The sequence below is a fragment of the Lipophrys pholis genome (genome assembly GCF_963383615.2).
Source record: "Lipophrys pholis genome assembly, chromosome: 22".
Taxonomy (NCBI): Eukaryota; Metazoa; Chordata; class Actinopteri; order Blenniiformes; family Blenniidae; genus Lipophrys; species Lipophrys pholis.
Window position 1 is genome coordinate 14,502,562 of NC_137644.1, and position 21,633 is coordinate 14,524,194.

Consider the following 21,633-nt stretch of genomic DNA (forward strand, 5'->3'; position numbering starts at 1 on the left):
TACGGCGCAGGGCTCGTCAACCTTTTGGAATGTGGATACAGAGTAATGTTATCGTGTGGTTTGTACTGACCACTATTTTCAGAAAGTTGTATCTGCAGGCTAAGGCTGTTTAGAGCATGCTGAAGGTAGAAAACTGAAGACTTAATGCGGTGAAGTTTAATACTTAACTATTTTGACAAATATGCCAATAAAAATACCAAACATTCATACTTCTTACTCAAATTATTAGTTAAATCACTTATATATAGACAGACATACTTACTTACTACTACTGTAGGTGTGTCGTTCTCGACATCACAGCAAGCTAGGGATATTGAAACTGATACTACAACCACTTACTGCTGACAGTCTCACTTCACACACAACATCTATATAGTACACCACAAACCCTGGAAAACAAGCAGTATGTCTTCCTTATAATCTCCAAGAAGGAAGAACCCATGAGCAACTGTCTATCGAAGCCCCCAATGTCAGTCTGTGTATTGCTCAATAGCCATTGTTAAATAGTAAAAAGTGACTCAAATCTGTCATGTAAAGTATTTCTGATTTTTGTGTTCAGTCCCAGAGCGACCCTCTTTTCTAAACGTGATCAACCAAAGTTTGGACTCTATCACTCTGGAGTGGGGTCCACCTGTGAACAACAATGGGCGCCTCGCTGGATACACGCTCAGATACCAACCAGGTACACTGTGCGATGGCATGACACACCTACCAGTGTGTTTCTATAAATAACGTGGTGAAACTCACTATTCTATCTGTTTCATTGTTTGTTTTTCTGTGCCTGCAGTCAACAAAACAAATGACCTAGGACCGATCAAAGTGCTGACTTTTCTACCCAATGAGACCATTACCACCCTGGGCAGCCTGAACTCCAGCATGCTCTACAAGTTTTACCTCAGTGCAAAGACAATCAAGGGTTCTGGCCCCAATGTCTCTGAAGAGGCTTTCACCGCAATGGACACAAGTGAGTTTCCCACGAAGTAAAATAAGATTCATTTGTAGCACGAAAGAGGGAAACATTCAAAGTCCCACAAAAACAGAGTGCTGTGACGGATGTAAGGGGTGTGAAAATTACAGCCATGAGGAGCTTCTCCTACGTTCTCCGACTAAACGTCTGACTCTTCGTCTATCTCTTTCTCTTTCTCTCCTCCCTGAAGCTCGTACTCAGCCCACTGTAGAGACGGGCAAAGGTAACGCAAGTTTGCCACTGGAAGAATCTGCATGCTAACTGTACCGGTCGATATCAGAAGCCGAACTGATCATAAACGAGTCTTTAGTTTTCTTTCCCGGCATGTCACGTAGCAAACTCCTGGTAGGAGCGTATAGAGTTCCAGAGAGACTTCCATGGCACCTGCAAGCATCCGTGCTTGTGTCCTATTCTGAAAGAATAGGTTGTATTCACTGTCTACAATTGGCTTTTAATGCATTACAATCGGCTATGCCCGTAGCCTTTGATATTATTCTATTTTTTTTACTTCAAATGACAGTGAATTCCCTTGCATGATGCTTTTATGTTACTGCTAACACACTTTAATTACCTGCTGATACTCCACAAACTATTGTTAGAGAACGAGGTAGAAATCCATTTGAAGAGAGTTTGCATGTTGAGGCTTAGAGTTGCACGCTGTTATTTTTCTTGGCACCCAGCACTGAACTGGATGAACTCCGCAGCGTCAGCGTGGACAGAAGTTGCCACAACGTTCTACTCTTAGTGCTGTATGCTGTCTGTTGTGGTGCGCTATGTGTGTTGTCTCACTCTTCTCCGTGTTCTTTCAGGCCCCACAGAGCCCCCCCACCCAACCTCCCCCATCACTCAGTCTCTGCATTCCCCGTTTCACAAGGGTACAAACACTCCCCGCGCCCCTCACTGCCTCCCCAAACGCCGACCCGTGAACCCAGCTGCAAAAACGCTCCATTTCGCAAAATGTCGCAGCCAAACAGTGAAATAACGTTCAATCTCAGGAGCTGGCTGGAGATCAGAAAATACTGATTTCTGTTTTCATTTATTTTCTCAAACAACAGAAGTTTGTACAATTTAAATGGCAAACTGAAATTTATTAAACTAGACTGGATGCTTAAATATACATACTTGTAAATGGTACTTCTTAAATTATGTACATGTGTATGTATTTTATTCCAATTTTTGGTCGTTCAAACAAAACATTTCGGGTAACTTTGTCAAACTAGTTCTTTTTCATTTTGAATGAAAAGCTTTTTTGTCTTTCTTGTGCTTGCTCAGCGCCTCCCGTAGGCCCTGTTTTTGGTGCAGTTAACACTACTATATCAGAGGACTCTGCACTGATCACTTGGGAATACTTTGGACACCATAAGACTGTATATGTGGAATATATTGTAGAAAACAGTAAGCTCTCTCACTGTATTTCCATGTTTTTAAAACACTGGTGCATGTCTTGAAACTGAATTCTCAGAACTGATCTTTAAGCATCACCATTCAATAATTCCTCTCCATCGCCGATTCTAGGTAAAGAGGACTGGAAAAAGGAGTTGGTTAACGGGTCACACTCTCATATGATAAAGGGTTTGAAGCCGGGGACGTCGTATAGGGTGCGTGTGGTAGCTAGAGACGCAGCCGACCCGACAGTCCACAGCACCGACGAGTTGTTGGTGGTCGTGCCAGGTGAGGCGGCATGCCTCAGGACAGTCAGTCTCTGTGTTCGTTCTTGCCTTGTTTGTTTTGTTTTTTGTTTTCGTAAATCTCTGTCCCATCGTCAGACGTGCATCGTTACATTCAGGCATGATCGTTCACGAGTTACTTTCCTAGTTAGTGTATTCGCATGTCTCAAGTCATCACTAAACGGTTCATTAATTTACTGTCATAGCTTTTTCTTTTTCTTCTTCTTCATTTTGTCATATTCCCAGTGCCCTAATTGATCGTTGCATATTAACCCATGTTTAATACTCCATTTACAGCCTTTGTCAATGTCAGCGTTGCTCAGCATGAACTTCGTCTAGAAATGTGGACAAACGCTCACTCTGTTCCTCCCCTTCTCTCTTTCTCCATCTAGCTGTACCGAGCCGGCAGGTAGACATCGCCACCCAGGGCTGGTTTATTGGACTCATGTGTGCCATTGCTCTGCTCATTTTGGTGCTTCTCATAGTGTGCTTCATCAAGAGAAACAAGGGCGGCAAATATCCAGGTACAGTGAAGCTTATCGGTGCATATTACAAGTACAATGACATCAATAGGTGGAAATAAACTGAAAATATGTTTCTAAAGTCAAAGAAAAAGAAGATGCTCACCAAGACCCTGAGATCCAACCCATGAAGGAGGATGATGGGACTTTTGGGGAGTACAGGTGAGCTGCATTCATGACCAAAATCAGGATTTGTCAAAGAAGATTTTACTTTCTTTTTCTTTTTTTCTTTTTTACTACTCACTGTTTCTTGGTTTGACTGTTTGTATGTAGAACATTTTACCAGGCTGCAGAGACACTCTCCCCACCAGACTCCATTACCAAACGCTCCATAGAGGCAAGGCGAAATCCAGACGAGTCTTTGTTGATCTCTATATTCACCAACTCACAAGCATATGGGCCATCTTAATAAATGGCCTTGAAGCGCCTGAAATATGCTTTCTACTTAACGTTTCTTTAACAATCTACTCCATCTCTGACCGACTCAGTGGTTATACTAACTAGAAGGAAACATTTTAGTTTTTCATTTTTTTTCATTTTATAGAAATAATAACCCTTTATAGGGCATTGAATGAAATATATAAGAAAAAAATATATTATCACCATAAGGACAATTTTAATAGTATTTAAAAGTAAAACTTTTAAAGTCAGAACATTTTCCATTTATCATCTATAATGGCAGGAAGTGTAAATCACCAAAATAGCACATATTTCATGATTTATAACTTTAAAAAAAAAATCTGAATAGAATATATCTCGAAGTAGCATCCAAATTTTCATATTCATCAAATTCTCTAAATGAAAGCATCGGGTGACATTTATCAATAAGTTGAAGTAGGAGGTTCGATTCCAGATTAAAACAGTCTTTATGTCAATAGTAGAGGTTATTGGAATCCTATACAAGCAGTTTTACAACCATGCTTAGTGACTTTTACTGTTGTCAATGTTAGTTTAAAAGAAATTTGAAGAAACAAAAACATGACCAATTGCCCAAATAAAGGGTTTTTAGTTTTATTTTTATAAAGTCTTTAGTTTGAATAATTTAGCTCTTTTGGTATATTCCAACTTCATTTTCAAGCTTTCCTTGTGCATGCTCTCTCCTGAAAAACTAAAAATGTATGTGTGTCTGAAAAGCACATAAGATAGTAGAACCTGTGACTCGTGACCTGCTTTTCATGTGTCCTTCGATTCTTTTATTTTTTGTTTTTTTTTCATTTCTCTGTTTTTGGGGAGTTTAGGTCGATGGAGAGGTAAGACAAAGTTGCGGTAAAACTGGCATGCAATTTACGCAACCTTTAAAAACAACTTTGAGTTGTTTCTGACTGAAGTCAGAGTTGAGGCGAGAATAAAGCACATCTGATCTGCGACGTAGTCGACACTTTAACTACAGTTTCAGCTTCGACACTAAAACGTAACATTGCGTGACTGCTTTTTGCTGACTGTAGCTTGCCTCATTGAGCTTTCTAAAAGGATGAACGACCTTTAGCTTGAGATCAGAGAACAGTATGATCCTGTAGAGCTTGTGGAGGATTTCGTAGAATCTGCGTTTGTAGACAAATGGAGCATATGATGCCGGATGCAAATGGTACTAATGAGTTAATCATCAGAAAAATACTTGCATTTGTTCATATTTGCATGTGAACGGAAAGCATAGTAATCGGATTAATTTCCAGAGGTTGCATTCTAACTCAGGGTACGTCGCAAAGGATGAACTGCACGCATTTGCAAAATCCCCTTTTGCATTGCACCCAAGCTTACATCACCTCAGCACTAACACTAGATAATGTACAATGTATAAGGATTTGAACTGCCCCACTGTACAAGTACCTTACCCTGAAGCGTCATGGTCCACGTTCCTTTGGTTTGTGCACGGAAAGGACCATTGAGTTGTTGACATGAAGTGTTTTAAACACTCATTTATATGTAGGAGCAAAGACAACGAGCAAACAAACGACATCCCACCGTGACATTATCTTTGTGGCAAGGTGTGCTTGTGCAGTGGAAAGGCAGACTGCTAATGTGTGAGAAGCCAATGCTCGAGTCTGTCTTTTGTATGGACATTAGGTTTTAGTTTTATTAAATTTTTTCCCCAAGTGCGAAATGCATGAGTGACCTTCCTTCAAACGTGTTAACTTTTTCGCAGTGACACAGAGGACCACAAGCCACTGAAGGGCAGCCGGACGCCCTCCAACGGGACGGTGCGCCGTGACGAGAGCGACGACAGCCTGGTGGATTATGGGGAGGGTGGGGACGGACAGTTCAATGAGGACGGCTCCTTCATCGGCCAGTACAGTGGCAAGAAAGAGAAGGACACACACGAAGGCAACGAGAGCTCAGAGGCCCCGTCTCCTGTCAACGCCATGAACTCGTTCGTGTAACTGAGGGCCGCCGCCCGGCTGCATCGGCTGCTACGGCCGCTTACGTCACCCTGGCAAATGTGACCATGGAGGCCGTCTCTGTGGTGACAGTTGCTAAGGTGACAGTTTGCTGTGAACACCTACTTGTACCCCTGCGGTGGCTGTCACTCCGGTGGCCGTGGCTGCCCCGTCACCAAGACTGCTTACACGTCCCTATCGCCACATCCACCAGCCCCCCCCCCCCCCTCCCCCCGCCCCCCCCAGTCACACTGTGACCTCCTCTGATCAACACACACCCGACACGGCGAAGACTGACACCCCCACACCTCCCCCACACCCCCAACACGACCATGAAAAGGTGTGATTCGAGGGATGTGACAAAGAAAGGAGAGACAGAGAGAGAGAGAGAGAGAGCAAGCAATATGGGATAGCGGAAGGAATGTACCAGAACCAGAAGGGGTTTGAACCACTCAGACTGAGCATGATTGTGGCAAAAGTGTGTGTGTTCGTGCCATTTGATCCTTTTTTTTTTTTTTTTGGAAAACTAAATATGACATATCCAAATATATATATAAATATATATTTTAAACGAAGTATAGTACGTGACCCGCGGGGAGGCGAATATGCATTGAATCACCTTCATAAACATCTGCATGAAGTTTACCATGGTTCTGTGGAGTGTCTCAGCCCCCTCGTGTCACTTGTTGCGGAGGAGAGCGGCGTGTGGAAAATGTATGTGGTGCACGCCTTCACGCGGACGGATATGCCTTCGATTGTTTTCCCCGTTTTCACTCAAGAAAGAAAGTGTTCAATGGCTTATGATGTATAGAGAACGCGCTGCAGCGGCGTGTTTGAGGACACTTGCTGTGAAATGTGTGACTCTAAGTAGAAACAAGCGTATGTTTTTTTTTTTTTTTTTGAGACAGATGGACTGTACATATGTAATAGAGTAAGAAGGAAGCTATATTTCAAGGCCAGGTGTATCCATGTGCTGCTGTCATTGGAAACCCAAGTTGGAAATGCATTGGACTCGGCGCTTGGTCACTCCTTATACCACCAAGCCTGTCAGACAAAACTCCCACACTGAGCTCCAGCCGGCCTGTTTTTACCCCCCCCCCATGTTTTTTTCTTCAGCTTGTTTCTTTGTTTTGTTTTGCATGCATTTCTTTCCCGATTGGTTTCGAGTCACTGTTTCTTGAATACAAGTGGAGGAGTGATTGATCCCGTGTCGTCTTGAAGTGCTTCCACCCCGAGTCCTGGCCGCTGTCGAAGCCTTTGTTTCTTAGGGGTTCTCAGAAGGATCTCCTCGCCCCCACCTTCTACTCATGTATTTGCAAGAAATGTGTCACATGCAGAGAAAGTACACGTTGTAGTTTCTGGATATTCCGATGTTGATGATAAAGAAGCTCTCAGCACAGTTTCTAGTGCCTTTGTAGAGAAAACTGACCCAGACTCCTCCTCAGTTTCATCAGTCTTCATACACAAAACAGGCCAGAGCTCATAGCTGATCAGAAATACCACGACTCCGTGATGTGAAACATTCTGATCTTGCTTTTGCGAGCATTGAAAACGACTTTAAACATGCACGATTCAACGTACAATGAAGAATACGTTCATCAAGGAGTTAAGATGCTGGAGTATTGTGGGAATGTTGGCGAATAGCCTCTTCAAACCTAAATTTTTGTGGTGTCCAAGGAAATCTACACAAAACTGAAATCAACTTCAAATAGGCAAGCCTCAAAGTTTTATAGTGGCATTAGTTCTGAAGAATAATTGTCAGGTACAGATCGTTATGGCCGTGTGACAATCATGTTATCCAGCTACCATCTGCTCATGCATACAGTTAACAACCATAACGAAGGTTTTAATATTTTGGACGTATGACGAGTGTCGAAATGATAACTGTGTCGGAGACCTGAGTTCATTTCAAGCATTCTCCTCCTCATCCATTCATCGCGAGGAGAAGCCGCTGCTCAGCAGCACTAAACTACTGCCAACCTGCTCACCAGGTAACTGCCAATAGGAAGCCGACTTCACGTGAAAACCTGCTGTCGCCTGCTGGTAGCTCTTTCAAACGAGGGGGGGGGGGGGTGGAAAACGGCGTTATGATGCTGAATGTGGAATGTTTTTTTTTCTGTTTATATGAATGAAAATATTGATTTTCTTTTTTCACTGCAAATGGTAAAACACACTGGTGACTCTGGTTTATGCATTTAACCCTTATATATGTGTGTGTGTTGTTTTCATTCGGAGTGCACCACTCAGTGAGTTTTTATTACTGTAAACGAATGAATGAACCTACGGGCGAATGTTTAAGAGTGTGTGTGTGTGTGTGTGTGTGTGTGTGTGTGTGTGTGTGTGTGTGTGTGTGTGTGTGTGTGTGTGTGTGTGTGTGTGTGTGTGTGTGTGTGTGTGTGTGTGTGTGTGTGTGTGTGTGTGTGTGTGTGTGTGGCACATGCATGCTACCGTGTAACAGCGTGCGTGATGTATACTACTGCTTTCTATCTCTGGTCTATAATTCCAATGTGCGTCAAACGGTCTCCTCTGACTCTGGACAGGAGGTACAAGAAAACGTTTTCATGTCTTAGGTTTATCATAACTTGCATCAAGTTTTTAGGTTGCAATGTGTCAGCTCTCCAGGTGTAGATATTTTTGTTGTATTTTGTAAATATTGGCTTGATCTGTTGAGGGTGGAGGTTAGAGCTTGACCTCAATTGGCCCGTGCTGCATTATAGGTCGGGGGGTTGAGAAAAAGGCATTGTGTGAGGTGAGACTATTTACAGCTTTCACTCTTTCATTTAGTGTGCAATTGTTTCTTTCTTTCTTTTTTTTTTTTTTTTTTTTAACTTGTCAGCTAAATTTGCAAGGTCAGCTGTTTAGCCAATCAGGTACCCAAGGAGATTATTTAACTTGTGAGTGATTCAGCTCTTGTGACACCTGTATTTGTTTGTCTACGACAGTTCATGCACATTTTCTGTATTTTTCTTATACACACACACTTACACAGTTAAACAGGCTGTTACATTTCAACGTAATTCACAGATGTAACTTAGGACGACATTTCGTGTCCGGTTGAAGCGTGTTGTCCTGAAACAAGATGAAAATCAAAACAAAAATACAAATGAAATTAAACTAATTTGGATTTAAAAAAAAACAAACAGAAGGACAGTCGGCATGGGCATAGCGTTGGACTGGCCAGTTGGTGTGTGAATAGCCTGAAAACAATGTTTTAGTTACTGGTGAACTCCGTATATGATATGATATGATATGATATATGACATTCTGGTTAATGTTGAAGCTACACAAGAAGCATGAAAGGCTGTCGAAATGGTTTACTCTACAATATGATATTGCAAAATATTTTGTATTTTAAATGAAGTTTAAAAAAATGAAATAAATGTTGGTTTCAGGATTTCAAAACATTTGGGTTTCCTTTTGGTGTGCCTTTAATTAAAGATTAACAACTGTGCTTGTGGCTCCATCTGCTGGTCAAACAGGTTTTTGTCTGTAGTCGATAAACCTCTAATCCTCAGATTAACACACATCTGTGCTTATGTGTTGTCTCTATTTTTCATTCACATCTATAGAGAGTTTCACTGTAATTTGATGTGTTTGTTCTCTCTGAAGTAAATTCATCAAAATATGACATATTGGCCATCATAACATTTTGCTTGTTATATTCTTTTTTTATATCGTGTTAAAGCCAGGGTGTGATTTACAGGGGGGATAGGGGGGGTGAACAAGAGTGTATCAACATATTCCCATCCTTCTGAATTAGGATTTTTGATATATCTCCCAGTGGTTAAAACTTCATCATCATTACACCGGATTAAACACATCAAATAATTTTCTTCAAGTAAAGCAGAACTGCCAATTTTCCGATATCAAGAGTGAAAGTCAGCAATTCTTAACTCACATAAAAACTAATAATGAATACTACAAATAGCTGCAAACACTGCTTGATGTCTGACTCTTCAATGGATTTTACAACAACAAAAAAGTAGTGATTAACACTTTAGTGACTTCAGATTTATAGGCAACAAAAGAAAAAGCATTATTAAAGCTTCTCTAGTCAAATACTACTACTTCAACAAGCTTTGTTTTATATACAGGGCTTGAATCTTTGTATCTAATACAATTATAGTTTTATTTGTCTTCATTGCATTCACATCACGTTCATTATGGATAATATGTGTTCAACAAACTCACATGTTGATCCATTTATATAGATTTATCTTTATTACTGTCCAACAAAGGAAAAATCGTATTGTGAGTTTCTTTACAAATGCTATCAGAATAACACCCACGTGTATACAACACCTTCAAAAACATCATACATGTGGATCAGTCAACCAGTCCCCATGTAATCATTTATTTCATAAATTCGAACTGGGGCTCAGATCACATCTCTACGTGTGTGAGTGTTGAGATGAACCTTCTATTAATAATTGATTGACCTGAAGGTCATTTATGATGCACTGCACATGGCTGCAAGAACTATAAGAATATGTACGAGGTTTTCTTGGTATATGTGGCTTGTTGTGTTCATGCGTGTTTAATTTTGGGGCTATTTCTAATGCATTAAATTATCGAGCTCGATTTTATTTTTATTTTGTTAACTTAAAACAACACATATGTATGAACCTACCTACCAGTTAATTGTAACTAGATATTTTTAATCTGATCTTTCTAGTTCTATTAGTAATTCCCTGGTTTTTTTCAGTGAGGGATGCGCCGCAGCAGCAGCACCAGCATGCTGCTCGCATCCCTCCCATCCTCCTCGCTCGTGCGCTCACGCACCAATCACAGCCGCCGCCTCTCCGCCTCCCCGGCGTGCCACTCACGCGCCTTCGCCCAATAGAAAAGTTGGTGTGCACGGGACGCTCGCTCGGGCGGGTGGGCTCAACGGGACGATGCGGTTCGGGTCCAGGTGTGTCATGCTAAACAGCGCTGTGAAATTACTGCCATTCTGCCTCTAAGGTAAGAAAGAGACACCGCAGAGAGAGAGAGAGCGAGAGTGTGTGTTCATGGTCCATTCTGGCGCTGTTTGTCCGGACTTGCGTTAATAAATGCGGGCTGAGTTGAGCGCAGTGTGAAGTGGACCGGCTCTGGAGTACCGCAATGCAGAGCGGTGAACTACCGGTGCCGCGGAGTCGTCATTGGGGCGAAGTGATGTAAGGGGCTGCGCACTTACTTTTTTTTTAGGAGATGCGGGGGGGATGACTGCGACAAAGTCGGTGCTTGTCTGGCGGAGGCTTTCCTCTTCAGCCTCCGTGTCTGCAGGTTTAGTCCCATCATGAAACAGGAAAGTGTGCACGAGGCTGCAGAGGAGCAAGGTGAAAGTGTCAGATACTGTGTGCGTCAAGGACGCAGGGAGCCATTGGATGGATGCGTCGTTGCAACTGTTGAGGGATAAAATGTTGCGCATAAGGGGCAACACCCTCCTCAGTCAATACATTTTAGTTTTAATAAATTTTAACTTTGTGATCAACATACTGCAGCTCATAATATCACATGCATATGAACTTAAAAAGCATTGGCAGTGTTTCTGGTTGCACAGTGTCCTGCTCATTTCCTGCAGTGTTTTATTTTTCACCCAAAAAAAGCTCTAACAATGACTTGTGTGTTCAAGAATCGTGTTTCCCATCACTTAGCTGGACTCTCTCCAAACACCCACATGTATTTTCTTGGATGAACACTGCAGCATTTGTGTGCATCCAAGAACAATATAATCCCCCAGATGTGAAAAACATGCAGGCTATATAAGGCTGCAAGTTGAATTGGGACCAACCATAATATATTTTTCAATCTTGCACTTTATTTAGACTTATGTGTCAAATTTAAGTCATTAAATTCAAGACCTGAACAGAATTACTGGAGTGCCTTCTTGTCCAAATATATTGTGCAACAAACATGTTTATTTCAGCCAGTTCTTAGGACAATATGGGCTTATTCGTCTGTGTTGACCTAAATTCTGCCGGTCTGTCCAAAGAGGATCTGCCATGGGATTATTTGCTGGGGGGTGCGGGGGGTGATGAAAACACACTCAGATGAAGTGATCAGAAACAGCAGGATAGGCTGAGACTGTAATCTGCAAAAGCGTGATTTTTTTTAAATTTTATTTTATTTTTTTACAGATTTCTATTTGAATTGTGATGCAGTAATATCTGCGCTAAGAATCTTGTAGATCAATCTCAAGGACATGCAGCGGAGTAGTTGTGAGAAACAGGCACCCAACTGCTGTGCAGCATTGTGTTATTGTTGAGTCATCAAGTGTGCTGTGTCTGCAGTTGCTGCATGTGAAGGAGCCTTTTTACTGGGTGCCCCCCCCCCCCCCCCCCCCCCCCCCCCCCCCCCCCTCTCTCTCTGGTTGGTTGAGACAGATGTTACTGCTGACTGGGAGGGGAGGTGGCTGTCTGGCAGCTCTTCCTTCCGACACGCTCATTCAGCTTCCTTTTTATTTTTTTATTTCTTCTTCTCACGCCCACAATGACTCTGCAAACACCATGTAACCATATGAAAGCCTTTTGTTTTGCATAATGACTGCTGTAGATAACACGCAATGGTTTTTCCTTGAGTTACAATGTTATCTGCACGAATGAAATGCAAACTAATATATTCATTGTGAATTGGAGTATATTTTCATATTTTATGCTTCTTGCCTTGATACACATTCTCATTCGAGTCAAGCTATAGACAGAGTAGCCCTTAAACAATCCTCTTTCCTTTCACTGGGTCCAGATATTTTTTCAAAAAACTGTTGCCCAGATTTACCTTATGACAAATAAGACATCCTCAAGCTTTTGGTCTTTTAGATTTCCATGCTCAGGCATGAAAAGTTGCAGGTGCACACAGCAGCCCCATGGAAGTGATTTATAAGGCCGTGTGACGTGACAGCAGGAGCTGTGAAGATGCTGCAGAGCTGCCGTGTGTTTTGTGAACCCAGACACTTCTGGGATTTCAGTGTTTCATTGTGCACGCAACCGACACAGACCTGTGTGCCTCTGCAGGTGCGTGTCCTTGTGAATGTGCACACTCACAGCTTGCACCGCGCAGTGTTCTGCTGAGTCACCTATGTGTTGAATTATTTATACGTAAGGCCGGGATTTCAGCTATCTTTTCCCTAGTCAGTGAACAGCCTGCATCTAAGTGTGCAATCAAGAAATACATATGTTGTTAAATGAATGATAAGATTACTCAGTAATTCTGAAAACAAGCATCTCTTTCATTCTCTCCTTTTCCAGTTCATGCCTGGTCCGTCAACATCTTCGTGTCCCTCTGTCCATCCAACTGCTCTCCTTCAGTGAGTCGATCTGCAAACTGTCATGGCGTCCACTGCTTTACTGCTGCTGGCCCTCTCGTCCTCTGTCTCCCTCACAGGTAAGACAAATAATCTCGCTAATTACTAAAAGATGGTTCTTGTGATAGAGTAGTCGGATCATCATGAGCCGACCTGACAATGTTTGTGCTTTTTTCCAGTGGCGGTGTTGTTTGGTGAGCCAAGAATATATGGAGGTAAGCTGGAATTGTCTTCCATGAGGAAAAACAAAATAAACAGCTGAGGAGGGATTTGTAAATAAGAGCGTGATTTAATAGTTTACCTTAATATTCTCAGAGGATGCTACTGGTTACGGCCCCATATTTGAAGAGGAGCCTGTAGATGTGGTTTACACTGAAGACTCCCCGGATAAAAGGCTCTCCATGAACTGTCGGGCACGTGCAAACCCACCAGCTACATACAGGTCACACAATTTAAAAAGAAACTGCATGGAACATTTCACTTAATTTCAAATGAATGCAGGTACCTGTGTATTATTGATTGTCTCCCACATTAATCGTAATAATTTTCCCTAAAGGTGGCGTCGTGATAACTGGGAAATCAAGTTGATGGAGCAGCCAGACGAGCACTACAGCTTGGTGGGGGGGAACCTGGTTATCACCAACCCATCGCAAAAGAAACATGCCGGGACGTACGTCTGTGTGGCCCGGAATATATATGGCACTGTCATCAGCAAAGAGGCGAGGGTCAAGTTTGGATGTAAGCCCAGAAACCAAGTTACTATAACTAATCATTTAAAAGCAAGATGGTGTTCTCTGATGTCTCTTGATGTGATTTCACCATACGTTGTGCGTGTTTGTATTTTTTATTTTTTTGTAAGATCAACATATATGAATTAAGGCATATATTGGATGAAAGATTTTCAAAGTGTTAAGAGGATGAACTGCCCCTCAAAATGATTGAACCACATTGCGCCCCCCATAGTCCTTCTAATTTTGACCCACACACAGAGGTTATAGTGCTTCACTGTTTGACTTTGTAATGTTTTTCACATTACAAATTATATACAGTATATTATTGGTATTGTAGCATAGGCAAGGAAAAGTATAATTCAAGTTTTCCTTTTGAAATATCTGTCAAATCTTTTCATATAGTCTGTAACTGTTGTTACACATATGGTTTTGCAATTCATTTGATCGTCATTTTCATTAAAGTTATGAAACCTGTAAGTCATCTAATGTATTTAATTTTTACAACCTAATCATTTCTTCTCATCATGCTTTCTTCTCAAAAATAAAAGAGTTATGCTAAAAAAATAAAAAAAAACATAAAGAAGCAACTTCTTTCTGAATATTGTTCAATCGTTAATCCTGATTGTTCTTTTTTTTTTTTTACCTTTTCGTCTTATGTGTAGTTCTGGGTGAGTTTCCTGATGAAGAGAGAGATCCAGTGTATGTGAAGGAAGGACAGGGAGCCGTCCTGCTGTGTGCCCCTCCAAAAGCCTGGCCACGTATGTACAGGCTCGTCTTGTATTTTCTCTCCGTTTATGGAAAGTTGAAACCTGAAACAGGGAGTAATGACTTTTCTGTCTTCTCCCTTCACAGCCGAGGTGTCTTATCGCTGGATCTTCAATGAGTTTCCAGTTTTCCTGTACACGGACCGACGTCGGTTCGTCTCCCAGAAGACGGGGAACCTGTACATCTCCAAAGTTGAAGCGCAGGACGCAGGAAACTACTCCTGCTTTGTTTCTAGTCCCATCTTAGGCAAGAGCGTCTTCTCAAAGTTCATCCCTCTCATCCCGTTACCACCCGAGGATGGTGAGCAGCCGCGCTGCACATCAACAACACAGAAATCCTCTAGTTTTAACACCATTTCATGAATAATGACCATTTTTATTTGCATCAGGAGAGGAGAGGAAATATCCAGCAGACATCAGGGTGAATTTCCCGGACACCACTGCCATGCTGGCCTCTAATATTACCTTGGAGTGCTTTGCTCTTGGAAAGTAAGATTTAATCCTTTTAGTCAATGTTCTTACAGACTGCTTCAACATATTTGATATATGAATTACTGTGTTTTTTAATTGGTGCTCATGTGTCCCTTTGTATCTCTGTGTCCATTCAGTCCCATCCCTTACATTGTGTGGAGAAAGGTGGACGCCACAGACCTGCCAGCGAATCATGAAATCAGTGAATCAGGCGCCGTGCTTCACCTGTATAATGTACAGTACGAAGATGTGGGCGGATATGAGTGCGAGGCCATCAACACCAAAGGAAAGGACTGGCACAAAGCCTGGCTCTATGTGGAGTGTAAGTAAAGCGGCCGGCGTGCATGTTGCGCAATGTTGATGACTTCATTTGACCGATATGAATCGATGTTTTCTGGTTTTATACAGTGATGTGCTTGTTTTGTGTTTTTCAGCTGCGCCCGAGTGGGCGGAGACAATCAACAACACTCAGATTGATATCGGATCAGAGCACACGATGCGCTGTGTGGCGTCCGGGAAACCCTTCCCGTTCATCCGCTGGTACAAAGACGGATATATGGTAGAGAAAAAAAACGCTTAAAAAAATTGGCTTTAACTGTTGGTAATTTTTAATTAAATTTCCTTTTTTTCACTGTGTGTTTTCTAGTATGGGAAAGGTGAGCTGAAGTTTTCCAGTCTCACGTTTGACGACTCAGGGATGTACCAGTGTATTGCCGAGAACTACTGGGGCATCAAATACGCCAATGCTGAACTGCGGGTCATTGGTGAGCTTTACCCGTTTATAATCTATTGAATATACAAAAAAAAAAAAAGTAATGCTCAATCCTTTAAAATTAAATGTACGATCTCTTTCCAGCTTGTGCTCCAACATTTGAGTTTAACCCTATGAAGACGCAGCTTCTGGGAGCTAATAACGGTCGTGTGGTGATTGAGTGTAAACCCAGGGCGGCTCCTCGGCCTCGATACACCTGGACAAAGGGAAAGGAACTCCTTTTCAACAATTCACGGTCAGCACACACACACACACACACACACACACACACACACACACACACACACACACACACACACACACACACACACACACACACACACACACACACACACACACACACACACACACACACACACACACAACCAGTTAGCCCGCAATAAGAAACCACTTTGTTTAATTTGACCATATTAAATCATCCTAAACATGGAGAACAAGCTGTGCAGTTTTGAAATGTACTTTCCTCATTGGACCTCATCATTTAAATCAGTAATCTTTTTTTTAGTATATCCATCATGTTTGACGGGAGTCTGGAAATCCGCGACGCCACCATACACGACGAGGGTTTTTACACCTGCTTGGCTGAGAATGACAGAGGAAAGGCCAACAGCTCGGGCTACCTCACCATCACAGGTCAGTGGTTGTGCATGCACGTGAATATCTCAATTCCATCAACATTTACAAGAGAAAAAAAAAGAAAAGTCTTTAAATTCAGCTTTACTTTTCATGTGTCCTTCACACAGAGGCGACCAGCCTCTCGGTGGCACCGGAAGACTCTGAGGTGAAGGTCGGTGATGAGGTGATCCTCAGATGTGCTGCTTCATTTGACCCCATGTTGGACATCACATTCATCTGGACCCTAGACTTCAGAGTCATCGACCTTGACGCGGAGTGGCAACACTACGAACGGGTTTTGGTAACGTCCATTTTGACGTCTTTCACACCCTCAACCGTAGTTTTTCAAACTTTACATCCGAAATATTTACCCTTTAATACTCACTCCGGTTCCTCCCTTTCGCCTGTCTTCCTCCCTGTTGGTCAGACTGAAGATGGGGTCGGTGACCTGCGAATAAAGAATGCGCAGATTTGGCACGAAGGTCGCTACACCTGCACGGCTCAGACCGTGGTGGACAACGACACGGCTTATGCCGACCTCAAAGTCGTTGGTCAGTCACAGCACATTTCGATCACATCCGTGTGGATAACAGGGTCCCGTTCACATTTTATTGTCACGCGTTTAAAACCCTTTCTCCAACACATGGCAGGCGTTCCAGGGCCTCCCGGCGTGATCCGAGTGGAGGAGATCGGTGACACGTGGGTGAAGCTGCTGTGGACTAAAGGGTCCGAGCACAACAGCCCCATTCTCTCCTACACCATCCAGACCAGGCACTACTGGGCTCTCTATGAAGATGACTGGAGGAATGCCAGCACATGTGAGTTCTGCTCAGCCGTTCACGTATGTGAAAAAAACAGGAACATCCTTGTCTGATCTGAACTGAGCATTGCTTGAAACTTCTTTGAAGTCATTCGATCGTTATTGATAAACTTTTCTTACTTTTTAATTTGTTCTGGTGTCTTCTGTGTTTTTTTTTTTTTATTGTTTAGCTCCAACCTTTCTTGATGGTAGCATGGACAGGGCAGAGGTGACAGACTTGTACCCCTGGATGGAGTATCAGTTCAGGATCATTGCTACCAATGAGTATGGCTCTGGAGAAGCTAGTATCCCCTCCCTCAAGATCAAAACCTGGGATGCTCGTAAGGACCAAGAACAAGAATAATTCAGGATTTTTTTCACGTCGGGTTTTGAAAGACAAAAAAAATGAATCTGTTGTTACTTTTCGTCCTCACAGCTCCAGTGATCTCCCCCACTGATTTACAAGGTTATGGAGGTAGAAACGGCGAGATCTTCATCACATGGACAGTAGGTGTCTCCATTCCACCTTCTTATTCACAGGTTCCGTTTGTTACCTCAGTTTAAATGAGATGCGCTCCACTTCTACTTGCAACCCACAGCCTGTGCAGCCGTGGTATTTCTACGGCAAAAAGTTCGGCTACATTTTGGCATTCAAGCCTCACGATGCTTACGACTGGTGGTACGAGACGATCTCGGACCCCGAGACGAGACGGCACGTCCACAGAGACACCTACTTCGTCATGACAGATGAAGATTTCCAAGTGCGTGAGTTCCAGGTGAAGATCAAGTCCTTCAATGTGAAGGGAGACGGACCCTACAGCCTCACCAAGGTCATCTACTACCCACGAGATGGTGAGGACTTCAGATTTTAATCGTACATGACATGGTCAGAATGTCTCTTCATTCGTACCTTCACTATAAAAATGGAGAAATTGGAAGGGAAGTGAATCGTTTTCCTTTCTTCAGTCCCAACAGAACCGCCCACAGATGTCTATGCTCGACCGGTGTCTTCCACTGAAGCCCTGGTGTGGTGGTTGCCTGTGGTCGACACTAGAACGAGTCTACAACAGTACATTGAGGGATACCAGGTACCATAATACCTGATTTCTACCTCTAAAAGATCCCACATAAAATGCCATTATATTACATGTTCTCCATGTTTAAACCTACATATCAAAGACTTTGTAATACACAGCCTTTTCACATTTGTCAAGAGCCACCCAAAACATAAAAAGGAATGAGCAGAACTTCGAGTAGGAGGCTGTGATTTTATTTGCAGAAATAAGCTGCAGTTTTTGCCTCTTCTGTAGCTGAGACATACTGACTCAAATTGCAACGGTAAGCTGGAATCTGCCCTTTGCTTTCCCGTTGCAGAAGCAATTTTAAGCTGAAATTCAAAAGAAAAGAATGGCAACAGAAAAAAATATAGAATTTATATGCTAATATTGTAATTATATTGTCCCAAATTAGTCAAATCAAGGATGTTTTTTTGCAATATTTGTGGGGAAATCATATATTTTTTCATTAATGATTGAAAATATGCAGTACCCTCTCATTTATGATTATACTTTCAATTTGACTGTTTTACTACATTATATGGAGGCTTTTAATTTATATTACCTGAGATTTGAAATGGCCAAAATCATTATGTCACTTCTGTTATAATGCAATCCACTTGTTCATTACTACTGTACACCTCAACCTCAGTAGTAATTTGATGTTTTTAAAGATAATCAACACAAAAAAGGGAATTAAATGTTAGTGTTCCAATTTCAGAACTTAAATGTCTTTAAAATATATGACTTCAGTCACTGATTTGCGCACTCTCTTCTCAAATTCACTTGTAAATCTGCAATTTGATGATTACAAAAAATACCACGTCCTGCTCTTCAGGTCAAATACTGGAGAAAGTACGACGATCCAGAGCCAGGAGCCCATCGCATATTCGTCTCGGCAGAAGTCAATCAGACCAGGCTGGAGAACATGCTGCCAGACTCACACTACCTCATTGAGGTCCGTGCCTTCAACGGAGCGGGCCTCGGACCACCCGGTGAACACTGTGAGATGTTCACAAAGAGGCCACGTAAGACCCATAACACAGCGCCAAAATCTGCAATTAAAAGAGTAAGGATATCGATTTCACAGTTGTGCTTAATGAAGTGTTTGTTTACAGCACCGCCAGATCCTCCAAGGATGTGGCGCTACATCAGCTGGACAGGAAAATGGCTGTATGTGTGGTGGGATCACATCCAGTACGACTGGTTTGGCAATATTTCCTTTCCCCTGTACTACAAGGTACGTTCAAGCTCTGTAACGTTTTCCTCCTCCATGTGTAGCCCAATAGTCGAAGTTAAAACTCGTTTAATATGTCTCTGTTCCCCGTTTCACAGGTCATGTTCAGGAAGACGGGCTACATATATGGGAAGGTCTACGTCACTGGCTGGCACTTCATGGACTTCCCCATGCCTCAGGTTGGAGATTATGAACTGATGGTGCGCGGCCGTTATGAAGGAGGAGATGGCCCAGTGAGGAAGATTAGGATTCAGGGTGAGTCTCAACCGTCATATAGGTTAAATCATTACTTCTGTTTGTTTTATCCACCTTATTTTACATTGTTTCTCTCTCCTCTACAGGTCAAGCATCTACAATCACACCCACGTTAAGCCTTGTGTCATCGGTGCTGCTGGCATTGTGCATTGTGGGACTGGGAATTTAAGCCTGTCACAAGTGTATCATATACTCTGGGAGGGAAATCCATATTTTTCAGCATCAAGCGGTCCTCACACTGATCACCGATTAAGGTCCCACAACAGACATCTGCTCTGCATTAGTTCTGGTAAAACCCTGCACTCAAAGCTGTTGTTTGTGTTGAATAAAATTAGTTTTGGACCTTGAAACTTAATTTCTATTTACTGTGTCAGAGGAATAGCAACTGTTGAATTGAGATGTTTTAGTTAGTGTACCCTGAGGTCAAGATAAAAGAAGATGGATGATGACTGTAGGGTGGTTTTATAAGGTACATTTCTCTCCAGCCACCCTTATAAACCAAATCCATATAGAAATGTAATTTTTAACGTGTTTCTTCAGGGACAAAAAATAGTTTTGTCACTTTAAAAGCAATATGATACGCCTCTTTTTCTGTTAATGAGCTCGAATGTCATGAAGGTTTTTGCGATTGTCATGTTAAATTGGAAAACATATTCCATAAAGGTGATGACATTACTTTTCGTAGAAGATCAACATAGTAAATCAGATAGAAACAATCAGAAAAAGGAATGCATTTTGTTTGACTCAAGCAAAGAAATAACTAATGTACAGGGTTGTTAAGATATATTGCTGGTAATTTTCCCTCATTCGATCACTCACAACACACCACATTCCTCTTTATAGTTCCATTTCTCTTTACGATAGAGGCACTGTTGTAAAATATAAAAGCATACTTTACTTTTGCTAAAACGAAGTACTATTATTTTCTTCAAGGATGCAGTGTGATTTGAATAAACCAAATCCACAGTGTTCAGTTAAGTCTTTTCAATTTCAAGGAAAGCCATATCCCGGGCACTTTTTTGTAAGACTATTAATGTTTTTTGACAGTCAAATGTTACTTTTCAATAAACTCTGACACACAGGGTTTTGTAGGATTAGTAGCGGCTTCTGTATACATCATGTATCTGTATGCTAATGTCCTTTCTGACGGACTACAAAACCAATAAACAGAATACAACAAGAACATGCTCATACAACTTTTTAATCCTGTCTGAATAGTTTCCTCTGACTATCTTCAAAAGTGCATTCTCTTTATTGATTTATTTATTCATTCATTCATTCATTCATTCATTTGTTTGCCTGTTATTTCTTTGGTTAGTATTTAACAGCAGTAAACTGAGGGGGGTAATGGATTACTCACTTTATTGTCATTTTATTGTGTTGGGATATTTCAGATTTTCTGTTTTGTTTTGTTTTTATCAAGTATGTATGTGCTTTTAGTCATATTTACAGTCCATGTCATGTAATCTATATATCTATTACACTCCTTTTAATATTAAAGGTCACCACTGAGTTTGGCAACATTTAAACCTTTTTGTTCCTTTTTCCTCTTTTAAGACTTTTAAGACAAACATTTTTTCAGACATTTGTTTACTAAATATATTGAAAGATCATTGGAATTTATGTATTTTATTATTAATTTGAGAAATGCTGATTGATCATTACTATTTCATACAAGTGAATTGAGTTTTTGAGTACTTCATTTAAGCTTTGCTGTTTTTCAACACAGCAGATTCATTTGTAATTGTGTGAATATTTAAACACTGCAGTTGCACTTGAGAACAACATTCCTGCCCCTCTGACTGCGAGGACTGCAAATGCAAAACAAAGATTCTCATTTCTACAGAGAAAAGCGGACCGTTTTTTACATTTTATTCAAAAAATCGACCAAGAAACACCCGCTTCTGCATGACAGACATGCTTGTATGTTTATTGGTGCCTAGTTTTTGATATTTTAAACTGAAAAACAAAGAATCGTTATAAGTTGTAGTGCAAACATTCTGCTAAAGAATATGTTTATATATAGCCTGGAGAATAAAATGCGATGTGCAGTGTTAGTCAGCAGATGGCAGTGCATCAACACGCTCTTAACCAACGTTCTCCATCGTTCCACTCCCATTTA

The 21,633-nt window shown here is 41.6% G+C and overlaps 2 protein-coding genes across 3 annotated transcripts in view; both read left to right on the forward strand.

Moving 5' to 3' along the window:
• nrcama (neuronal cell adhesion molecule a) overlaps positions 1-5,533 on the forward strand; it is a gene marked incomplete at its 3' end in the record, with an annotated part of 50,696 nt that extends 45,163 nt beyond the window's left edge. Inside the window, exons 23-30 of the mRNA XM_080491680.1 lie at positions 560-682; positions 788-964; positions 1,158-1,190; positions 2,240-2,362; positions 2,483-2,638; positions 3,027-3,158; positions 3,239-3,317; positions 5,299-5,533. Of these exons, the coding sequence (XP_080347806.1) occupies positions 560-682; positions 788-964; positions 1,158-1,190; positions 2,240-2,362; positions 2,483-2,638; positions 3,027-3,158; positions 3,239-3,317; positions 5,299-5,533 (1,058 nt within the window). The remainder of the gene's footprint in view (positions 1-559; positions 683-787; positions 965-1,157; positions 1,191-2,239; positions 2,363-2,482; positions 2,639-3,026; positions 3,159-3,238; positions 3,318-5,298) is intronic.
• A 4,831-nt stretch (positions 5,534-10,364) lies between these two features.
• cntn1b (contactin 1b) lies at positions 10,365-21,037 on the forward strand. 2 transcript variants are annotated; one of them, XM_080491924.1, is made up of 24 exons: positions 10,365-10,492; positions 12,757-12,892; positions 12,992-13,027; positions 13,128-13,254; positions 13,369-13,550; positions 14,206-14,301; positions 14,396-14,608; positions 14,697-14,796; positions 14,916-15,100; positions 15,213-15,337; positions 15,425-15,542; positions 15,635-15,785; positions 16,056-16,183; positions 16,294-16,466; positions 16,593-16,716; positions 16,816-16,983; positions 17,156-17,305; positions 17,401-17,471; positions 17,564-17,816; positions 17,931-18,052; positions 18,858-19,047; positions 19,138-19,259; positions 19,355-19,511; positions 19,598-21,037. In XM_080491924.1, the coding sequence occupies exons 2-24, from the start codon at positions 12,838-12,840 to the stop codon at positions 19,678-19,680; spliced, it is 3,129 nt and encodes a 1,042-aa protein (XP_080348050.1). In that variant the 5' UTR covers positions 10,365-10,492; positions 12,757-12,837; the 3' UTR covers positions 19,681-21,037. The 2 variants fall into 2 exon arrangements, with proteins under 2 accessions (XP_080348050.1, XP_080348051.1); XM_080491925.1 differs by having other exon boundaries at positions 10,420-10,686.
• Positions 21,038-21,633: the final 596 nt, after the last annotated feature.

Excerpts from the sequence above, each read along its gene's own strand:
- cntn1b (XM_080491924.1), top strand. The coding sequence starts at position 12,838 with ATGGCGTCCACTGCTTTACTGCTGCTGGCCCTCTCGTCCTCTGTCTCC. Across the intron at positions 14,302-14,395 it reads CCCTCCAAAAGCCTGGCCAC|CCGAGGTGTCTTATCGCTGG; the intron begins GTATGTACAGGC and ends CTCCCTTCACAG. Across the intron at positions 18,053-18,857 it reads AGTACATTGAGGGATACCAG|GTCAAATACTGGAGAAAGTA; the intron begins GTACCATAATAC and ends CCTGCTCTTCAG.